This window comes from Diachasma alloeum, unplaced genomic scaffold (assembly GCF_001412515.2).
Source record: "Diachasma alloeum isolate Michigan unplaced genomic scaffold, Dall2.0 Dall_scaffold_00335, whole genome shotgun sequence".
NCBI classification, from domain to species: domain Eukaryota; kingdom Metazoa; phylum Arthropoda; class Insecta; order Hymenoptera; family Braconidae; genus Diachasma; species Diachasma alloeum.
The window spans coordinates 643031-654079 of record NW_021680474.1 but is presented as its reverse complement, the minus strand read 5'-3'; the positions used below and the strand labels follow the sequence as shown (position 1 = coordinate 654079).

At 36.8% G+C, this 11049-nt stretch overlaps 1 protein-coding gene across 1 annotated transcript in view; it reads left to right on the top strand.

Moving 5' to 3' along the window:
- The first annotated feature begins 3297 nt into the window (after positions 1–3297).
- The window catches only part of LOC107040435, a 21445-nt gene continuing 13693 nt past the window's right edge, over positions 3298–11049 (top strand). The window contains exons 1-3 of the mRNA XM_015260524.2: positions 3298–3556; positions 6737–7210; positions 7342–7561. Of these exons, the coding sequence (XP_015116010.1) occupies positions 3377–3556; positions 6737–7210; positions 7342–7561 (874 nt within the window). The 5' untranslated portion in view covers positions 3298–3376. The remainder of the gene's footprint in view (positions 3557–6736; positions 7211–7341; positions 7562–11049) is intronic.

Sequence of the window (11049 nt, the reverse complement as noted above, 5' to 3'; positions counted from 1 at the left end):
ATTCATCGTTTCAATGTCAAGATATAAAAATAGCAACATATATTAAATTCGCTCTGAATAAATAAACAAGCTATTGAAAAAAAAAACACTGATATTCCGAATTACAAAAAAAAAAAAATTCATCAACTTCAATTTTTTTAATGGAAAACATTTTTTTTTCCCATCTGATCTTCACGCGGCTCTGGGGGATGAACGGTTGCGAATAGGGGTAAAGTGCCCTCAACATTTTTTGTGTAGAATTTTGATCTCTACAACTTTGTGTAATACGTTTTTGGACGCACAGCGCGTTATTCACGAGTTATTTCGAAAAAACTGTTTTCAGGGGTAGTTTTTTGGCTTTTTCAACCCCCGCACAAACTTGGGGAACCTTAAATATCCGCCATTAGTTTCATACGCCCAAATCACAAATTCCATAAAAAATGGAGCCTGTATCGCAAACATTCGTATGTTAGACCGACGTTCATTGGACTAGTCGGAGATCCGTTCGGGGTTTCTCCGCGCATTTGAAAATTCATTCCTCCGCTCCTACTTGAGATTAAGGAATGAAACCGCCGTCATTTATTGAGAATTTAATTCTCTATCGATCGGCATCGGTTTCATTTTTTCATCTTCATTAGGGGGGGAGAAATGAATTTTCTAATCGGGAAAGCCCCTCCGGGCTCACTCGACGTCGGAAAGCCGTTCGGGGTTTCTCCGCGCTTTTGAACATTCATTCCTCCGTTCCTAACTGAGATTAAGAAATGACACCGATGTCATTTATTAAAAATATAATTCTCAATCGGTAAGCTTTGGTTTCATTACTTCATCTCAATTAGGGAGGGGAGAAATTAATTTTTGAATGAGAAGAACTTGTTCGGAGTTACTGCGCGCTTTGAAAATTCATTCCTCCTCTCCTAATAGAGATTAAGAAATGAAACCACTGTCATTTATTGAGAATATTATTCTCGATCGATAGATGTTGCTTCCGTTCCCTCTCCGCAATTTGGGGGGGGGGGAGAAATGAATCTTCCAATCAGGGGAACCCCTCCGGACTCACTCGACGCCGGAGAGCCATTCGGGATTTCTCCGCGCATTCGAAAATTCATTCCTCCGCTCCTACTTGAGATTAAGGAATGAAATCGTTGTCATTTATTGAGAATTTAATTCTCGATCGATCGGCATCGGCTTCAATCCTTCATCTCAATTAGGGTGGGAGAAATGAATTTTCCAATCGGGGGAGTCCCTCCGAGCTCACTCGACGTCGGAGAGCCGTTCGGGGTTTCTCCGCGCTTTTGAAAATTCATTCCTCCGCTCCTAACGAAGATTAAGAAATGAAACCGATGTCATTTATTAAAAATACAATGGTCGATCGGTAGGCTTTGGTTTCATTTCTTCATCTCAATTAGGGAGGGGAGAAATTAATTTTTGAATGAGAAGAACTTGTCCGGAGTTACTGCACGATTTTAAAATTCATTCCTCCTCTCCTAATAGAAATTAAGCAATGAAACCGCTGTCATTTATTTAGAACATAATTCTCCACCGATCGATATTGCTTTCATTTTTTCATCGTAATTAGGAGGGGAGAAATGACTTTTCCAATCGGGGGAGCCCCTCTGGGCTCACTCGACGTCGGAAAGCCGTTCAGGGTTTCTCCGCGCTTTTGAAAATTCATTCCTCCGCTCCTACTTGAGTAGGATAGAATAGAATTTCCCGAAGATTCCAAAAAGCTTCATTGTTCTTCGTGCATGAAAAATGGGGATCTTCGGGAAACTCCTTGCGATCGCAAGACTTTTACCGATTTATTTTTCTCCGTGTGACGTCCGTATAGAAGATCAAAAAATCAATTTAATAATAGGATAAATGGAGTGGAGATAAAAACGTGAATATCTCGGAAATTAGATGCGATAAAATGGGCCCTTTTCACGTGGACGTACACATATAATTGGACTGAAATTTATAAAAAAATTTAATTTGCTATGACGAAATTCCTTGAAATTTCCGTATTACGGCAACGCGATAAAAATTCCCAATAAATGTTCCCGGAATTTCCGCGAAAATATTACTGAAACCTACAGACATCATTCCTGAATTCAAGACTTTCCTTTGATTTTCAGGATCATGTCACTGGAAATTTTTTATAAAATGACTTAATTTTAACATTGCTTGCTCATTGCATTTCAGAAATGCAGCTGCCTAAAAAAGACACATCGATTCCTAGGAACAACGTTTTTTTTTTCTCGGTAAACACAGACAATTTCTCTGAGAGAAATCTCAGAGTGGAATGCCGGGATTTTTTTTCACTCTGGATTAATTTTTTAAAGATTCAAATTGATACTTGATTCATTCACATCGTTTCATTTCATCGGAAGATATTGTCGATTGGAGACAATTTTTGATGGTCACTGAAGGAGGCAAACCATTCATCTAAATCTCGCAATAATCTGCGAAAAATCTTATTCATTAATCTATTATTGAATTAATCCCATTATGTGTAGATCGCTGGAGAACAACGAAAACGTTCCAACCGTTTCAAACGAGTTGGAATGTTTTCTCTCTCCTTCTTCTCCATTTTCTTTCTCACTCGCACTCGTTAATTTTGGTGGAGGACGGGCACGTGACAGCGCGACGGAGACGACAATGAGTGGGAGCGAGCGCGATACATATTCCTTTTTCACTCAGGGAGGGAATAAATATATATAATCGAACATTACTATAGTAAAAAAAAAAACAAAATCTGCACAATTATTCAATAGAATCACTGGAAAACTATAGAGTTTTCCAGCGACAGCGCTGGGATTTTCTATGAATTTTTTGACCTACGTGTCAATGATAAATATGTCGAGAAAAAGGAAAAGACTTTTAGATCATTAGATTGTGCATTCATTATACTGTTGATTATAATATGTTCGATTTTACATTCCTGACAATTATTACAAAATGCGAGGAGCTACCGTATTGAGAACCCTTTTCCGGTTATCGACAAATTTATGCTCGGGCCCTATCATACCAACAGTTCCGTACGCTCCATCGTAGTCCATGCGCCACCGCTACGATTTTTGTTGTTGAACATTTTACATTGGCCCTGTTCATCTCCCCTATAATCTCTGTGTATATGGGAAGCCTAAAATCGTCCATATTGGTGAAAACGAGCGCCGCCATCGGTAATTAGCGGTCCCAATATCCGCCATTCATAGGTGGCGTTTTGATATTTAGCGTTTCCAATCTTCTTTGTGCCCAACCCTGGTTAGTGATATGACAAGCAAGTGTCCGGTGAAATTTCTTTACCAACATCCAACAAGCCACAAGTGCATCAAGGTCAGCTGCTCTCTGCAACAGGTCAACTGTCAACACAGTCACGCTTTTTGTTGGTCTCAAAACATCATCATTCCGATAAACAATGGACAGTGTTGATAACAATCAAGTGATACTTGTCCTCGGTGACAATCGTATACGAGCGAATAAGGATAAACTCGCCAAGCACAGTCTCTACTTCTCGTCATTATTTTCGGAGAACTTCAATGATCACCGGCAGAATGAGTACCCAATCAATTACGGTGTATCACTGGATACCCTCAAGGTCTGTTCTGTATTTATAAAATAAAAATCCGATCGTTACTTCGTGTCTGTGTAACCGAGTGTAATATACATGGGCAAAATTATTTGGTTTTAGGTGTGAGAATATTTAGATTGGTCGGATGATCGGATCATCCGTCTGTCAGCTCAAAATTCCTTATTCCTTTTCATCTAATAATTATACAGTGATATATGGGAATTATTCTTGAAATTTTTAAAGTCACCTCAACATTTTTGACGAATTGAAGGTTTTTTAAATTCATGACTTCTGTCATTTTCTCGTTGAGTGCCTAGAGTGATTGGTTGATTGAAGGATTTTATTCATGCCTTAGAGTATACATTATTCCCTGAGGACAAACTATTAAAAGATAGATACAAGGTTCATCCATAGTAAAGCCGCAAATTGTCTGATTGTTTAGTCCGCCATCCACGATTTAATATGCAACATTAATAGCTCATCATCCTTTTGTCAATTCATAATTCCTTATTCCTTTCTATCTAATAATGATGTGGCCTTGTGCCTCTGTAACGTCCTCACCCTCTTCTACAATAGATTATAAAAAAACTGTGCATGTGATAATCTATTCAAATGAATCTCCAATATCCCTTATACCATGACATCAGATCTGAATTATTTTCAAAATTTTTAGTCATCCCAAGATTTCGAACAAGTTGCAGGTTTTTTTAATTCTTGAAATTTTCAGGACACAAAAATCTTCGGTCATTTTCTCGTCGAGTGCCTAGATTGATGGATTATTTGAAGTATTTTATTCACGTCCTAGAATATACATCATTCTCTGAGGACAAACTATTAAAAGACCATCAATAGTATAAAGTCAAAAATTGTCTAATTGTTCAGTCTTCATTTTTTTTCAATAGATAGAATTTACTCGGAGCAAGCACTAGGTTTTTCTACTAAATTTCGCTATCCACGATTTCATTTTAGTTCACTTTACCTCACAACATGCTATAAAAAAAAAGGTCCATCTGTTCTCTTTGTCCATTGATTTTAATGCTAATTTAGAAAATTTCTTAATATTGATTTCTTAAACATTTTCTTATATAAACAAATGGGAAATTGGTCTTGTATTGCATATAGTATAGTTATTTTTGCTAATAAATTAGCGATATGCTTCCGATTGGTTATTTTGCACACCATTTCCTTCTATCATATATAATTCATTGTATATTTCATTTTATTAAATTGAATAAGATTTCTTTTCAACTAATTTTGTCAGATTTTCAACTTATTTGAATGTTATCATCATCATTATTCTTATTATCCCTTTCTTCTTACAATTGATTGTCGTTTTTACAGTTCTATCTCTCCCCTCAGCACTTCGATAAAATGTTAATAGAAAAATTTTATTTACGCATACTTGAATGAATTCGCCAAAAAATTCGATTTTGGCGAAAGTCGACTTTCGCCCGGGAAATATCCAAGGTCTGACACTTTGGTTCCGGGTGAAAAAAAAAAATGTATTTTGACATTTTTGGCGCCTCCAAGAGTTTTATTTACATTAGACGGGCCAATAAATACGGAACCAACATTCACTTAGCGAAAAAATTCGATTTTGGTGAAAGTCGACTTTCCTCCGCGAAAAATCTGACATTTTTACATGGCACAATAACCCTCCTGGATTAATTTGATCCAACAATTACTTCAAAATTGATGAGAAAGATGACAATGGAATATTAATACTAGCCACGTCATTATTTAAAGTCTACAACTGTTCTCTTTTGTAATTTCTGTCTGGGTTTTCTGGGGAGGACATGGGTTATGAGCCTCAGATAACCAAAATATCAGTTTGTTTTAAATGATATTTTAGTTGCTCATAACAGGCTTGCATGAATCCTTAAAATTATTAAATAAATAGATTAACCTTAAATGAATTTGAACCTTTTTCTTTCATTCAAATAATCAACGAAAGTGTATTTTCCACAATCATGGAAAGGCAACAAACTTTCGAATACCATAAGCGATTCCTGAAATTCTTGTATAAATCAAATGAAAGAATGATACTATTTATATCATAATAAAATTTCAACAGAATATCATTGAAAAAAATGTATTTATTCATAATTGATTGAGTTTGAAACATCACATTTGAAGAAACCATGAAAAAGCTAATTTTCGGGGAAACTGATGAAAAATTTGAAATTTTTGAAAATTATCATAAAATTAAATCAACGGAGGCAGTTATCGTAACCATCGTTCAACTCCCACTTAAGGGCATCAATACAAACATTTCAAGCCATGATACAATTTAGTGATACAATATCTGCGGAATTCTGATTTTCAAAAAAAAAAAAAATTGCAAATTTTCACAAAAATCACAGTAACGATTACTGCTATCGTCTTCATCTTCGAACTCGGTCGAAAGGGCATCTCATCAAATTTCTTAAGCCGTTATTTCATGAATTTGAAACATTTTTTTTTAGTTATCGTCAAAAAAACGATTTTTGAAAAGATTGGAAAATTTTAAAAATGCGTTAATGAATTGAATTTCAATTAATGGCAGTAGATGGGGCTCAGTAAGACCTACATTTGAGAGAAAAAAAAGATTGAATTCCATTGTTGAACTGGCGAATAATTGAAGAAAACGTTTGTTACACGTACGGACGCGGTCTAAAAATTGCATTTTCGAACTTTTTGGATCATAATGGGTTGATATAACATAAAAAATCGAAAACTTAAATTTAGTCGATTACAATGCTTCCATTCGACAGCAAAAAGAGATGTCACACGTTTATTCCTAAATGTCTGAAAGAGATATCGCGTACATGATGATGATGATACAGATTTTGGTGATAATGTTGATGCTGGTGATTTCCAACGGAGTATGTATTGATTCTCAATTGAAGTTTTCATTAATTTCGACGAATTTTTCAAGGTCTTTCAAGAGAAGTTTTGATAGATTTCTATCGAAAATCCTTCGCTTTCAATGCAAGTTTTCATCGCTTCCCACGAATTTCTCCTTAGTAATACTATAGAAATTTGTATACGTAACAAAGAACATATTGATTCCAATCAACTTAAATAATAACGTGATGAATCATATAAAATCTATCAACTTGTCAGGTGTTCGATCTTGTGATAAGAAAATCGAAACAGCATTTTTTTACACTCAGTGTCCTTAAGCATCAATGAATAATAAATACTAAATAATTAATTAATTCCCAGGATTTCGTCAAATGGGCGGAAGACCCGAAGCACAACGAACTGAAGATTCAGACGCATTACAAAGTGGAGAGGTGCATGGAAAAATTCACGAACCCTCACAACTCAAATCCCCTCGAATTACTAGAGCTGAGTGTTGTCTTTATGTGTGAAAAGCTGACGAATGATTTGACATCGATTATTATTCTCCACTGGCTGTATGCTGAGAAGATAATCGAGATCTGGACACTAGCACAGGAGTTGGGTCTGGACAAGCTGAGGGATGTTGCCCTCGGGGCATGCCTGGACAGATTCGAGGAACTCCCATACTCGTCACTTTCTGAACTCACCCTAGAGAATCTCATGAAACTCGTTGGCAATGTCAACGTTAGTTGCTCGAGAACGTGGCTGAAATTTATTGCCAAAGAGGCTGTGCGACACCATTCAGCTTCTGCCGAGCATGACCCATCCAGTCACCTATATAAGTCACTCTTGCAGGTATCAGAGACCCGGTAGAATTCCCCTTTGATATCGGGAGTCCGATGGTATTGTGGTAGTATCCGCTCAGGAGTTTTATTTCCCTATCTCAGGATTATGCATTAACTTGATAAATCGGTGATTTGATTCAGATTGCAGAGGGTCCAGTCGATATTTGCCCAAATTTAACGAAGAACAGACCGAAGTATGTGTCGTGTGTGGTGGCACACAAGTCATTGGGGGAAAAAGGAAAAATTCCCTGTGTCTACTGGTGGAGAAACTCAAAGTTCTCGGAATTGGTGGATCTCAAGGACATTGCCAGTGTCATGGATAATGGCAAGGAAGTTTTTGGGAGACAAGTCATTGGGAGAGGTGATTTGATATTGTTTTCATCGATTTCACCAATTGAAGATTTTAATTCTGTTCCCTGTTGGTATCAGGGGTAACCATGATGCTTGCACATGAAAAATTAATAAGTAATCAATTCTCTATCCTGAAAAGAATTTATTTCGTTTATTAGTGAGAATTAAAATACGTGGGGAATTGCTTTCGTCGCAAGATAGTCAATATATTTTTGATTATAAATTAACAATTTTCTTTTGAATGGAATTTCCATAACGATGTATTTTTAAAATAATTTAATGGTTTATTGAATTCAACATTGCCCCAACGTTGTTCAACATTAGCTTAAGGGGAGACTACTATGAGTTTTAAAAGTCACAGACTATTGGAGTGGGATTTCTCATGCATTGAAGATTGATTATATATGTCTAAAAACGAATAATTAGTGGAAAAAAAATTATTTGTTTATTGTTCGTTTGCCCCGCAGACGCTAAAAATTTTACAAATAGTCCAGGGCCTCCAGATTTTGAGCTACAGAGGTTTTTTTTCAAAAATTTTGCAAAAATGTTTACAATAACAATTACGAATTAGTTTTTTCGAAATTCGACTCCTATACAGCTAATTTTGTTTTGTTTAATATAAAAATTTGCGCCATTCATGTAAAATACGTAGAAAAATTATCTTTAAGATATTTAAAATATATTCTCGATTCTTTTAGAAATATTTTTCGGGCTATTTTACATGAATGGTGCAATTTTTTATTAAAAAAGAAATAAAATTAGCTGTATAGGATTTGGATTTCAAAAAACTAATTCGTAATTCTTATTGTATACATTTTTTCAAAAAATGTGAAAAAAACCTCTGTCGATAAAAAATTGGAGACCCTGGACTATTTTTAACATTTTAAGCGTCTGCGGAGCGAACGAACGCTAAACAATTGATTTTTTTCACTAATTATCCGTTTTTAGACATATATAATCGATCTTCAATGTATGGGGAATCTCATTCCAATAGCCCGTGACTTTTAAAACTCATAGTAGTCTCCCCTTAACGTTGGCAGCCAACATTGCCCCAACGTTAATATTTTTTCCGTACTGACCTTCACATTTCCTCAATTGGGGATTGGTATTGGCCCTTCCTCAAACTCGTAAAAGTGAAAATCACTACGGAAAAATATCGTTCGCGACTAGTGCCATGGGGTTTTTTTACTCGCGTAGTTGGCTAGTCCTCGCCTGTCGGCTCGGACGCCAACACCACGCAAGTAAAAAACCCCATGGCACTCGTCCTGAAGTATACTATTTACCTTTTCCTAATAGGCCCGTCAAATTACGGTTTGGAAATCAAGGATGATAGAAGAAGGATAAAAACCATGGGATATCATTCGGAAGAATGATGTGAAACACATACTAAGTTTTTGGAATTGTATCAAACCGGGAAATTGTTTAAAAAAATTCAAAACTGCAAAATTAGGCGTCCACGCGACTTTTTTTGCTTTACGCCGACGAAACCGTGATAGATGGGATAAAAATGCCTAGGACTTAATTTGTAGAGCATAAAATTTCCTACAAAAAAGTCAGTGGCGCCATTTTCGTAATTTCAACCCTCAAGTCGTCAAGCGCGCTCAAAATTGAACTATGAAAAAACTGATTCGCCGCCAACGCTGAAAAGTCCATTTTAGTTGCTAAAGGCAAATAATTTATGAAAAAGTTGATTAAAAAATCTGAAAAAATCAGGATGCATGTTGACCCTTCACAGAATGTCTCCAGGAGAGGAATTTTTTTAAAAAACATTGTTCGATTTTTCAGGAGTCCCCATTTTTCTCTTTTTTTTTCATTTTTCAACAAAAATTTGCCATAACATAACTTTTGATCCAGTTATCTTATTGGAATAAGAAAAAAGGTGATTTTTTTCTCGTTCTCTCCTCTCCATTTTCACTTTTTTGACCTATTCACTCAACTTTCATATTTAACTTATTATTTATTGATAAAATTAAAAAATTGCTGTTTTTTCAATATATAATCTGACTGGAAAAATTTTCGATCAAGCTCGGTAGCTTTATCCCAAATTTGAATCATTGGGATCAATCTTGAATTTTTAAATATTTTTCTTGGCATTTGTTAACGTCAAATTTGACGAGTTTGTGCACTATTGATTCTTAACAAAAATTTTTTTGGTAATTTTTTCATATTTTTGGAGGAAATTAGCAAAGAAAACGTTTGCAGAAGTTCCGCTACGCGGGGAATGTGGAGAGTGGGGAGATCAAGCGCGTGGAGTGGGGCGCGCCCGACGACAACATTTCCCTAAATCTAAAATAATTCATAGCTCACTAAGTATTGAAAATATGAAAAAATACCAAGATATCAAAAAATTTGAAAAAAAGCAAAGAATTTTTAGACATTGAAAAAATGACAAAAATCGAAAATTTTTCCTTTTCGCTTCCGAATGGAAGCATTGTATTCCTCCGAATTTAAGTTTCCAATTTTCTTAGTGAAGATGACTAATTTGGGAGTCCGAATCTGATGTTTTTAGACCCTGTCCGTATGTATGTGCGTGTGTATGTATGTGACCGAGTCAGTTTTTTCACGATAACTTCCAAAATAATTATCTGAATCAATCGATTCTGGGCTAGAAATATTCGTTTTTATGTTATACAGACCGAGTTCGAAGATGGTGTCGATTGCGCTTTTAGTTTTTGAATTATTCTCAAAAATTTGGCCCAAGGCTGGCCCAATGTTGGCGTAATGTTGGCGCAAGATAGGTCCTTATGGGGGTCTTATGGGGGTTCATGGGGGTCATATGAGTGTCTTATGGGGGTTTATGGCGGTCTTATGGGTGTTTTATGGGGGACTTACGAGGATTTATGGGGGTCTTATGGGGGTCATATGACGGTCTTAAGGGAGTCTTATGGGGGTTTATGAGGGTCATATGAGGGGGGGGGGTTGCTAGGGAGGATTTCTAGGGGAGGTTGCTAGGGAGCTTGCTAGGGGGTTGCTATGGGTAGCGTCCCCTGATCTTTCACCGACGCCTGAATTTTTTGGCCTTATTTTGGCTAATATCCCCCTCCACTGGGTTCCCACTTTGTCGTTAGTGAGGGGGCTCGGTCGCGGGCGGTGGGAGTCTTAAGGACGACCGCCGCCCGCAGTCGCTAAGAGGAACCCACCCAATCCATGTGTGTGAACGGCGTAAGCCATGGCCTCGGCCATACCGTGCCTAAGGATGCGTCGCACAGGGGGAGCTGTGTCGCTAATGGTGCCTCCCAGAAACCTGGGCGACCTCTGAGAGTAGTTGTTGTATGAGGATTTCGGGTTTAGGTATTTTTTAGAAAGGTGGCGGGTAAGTTGCCCGTGGAGCGCTAAAGCACTCTGCTCGCTGGAAGCGGGAAGGTTCAAAATAACGTTATCGACACTCGGTTTATTTCACTGTTAAAGCTTTGTAGTTTTAATAAAAATTATTCAGAGACTTCAAGAATTCAATTACAACTAGAGGAAGTGTTTCCTCTTCGAACGTTGAGACAGTAG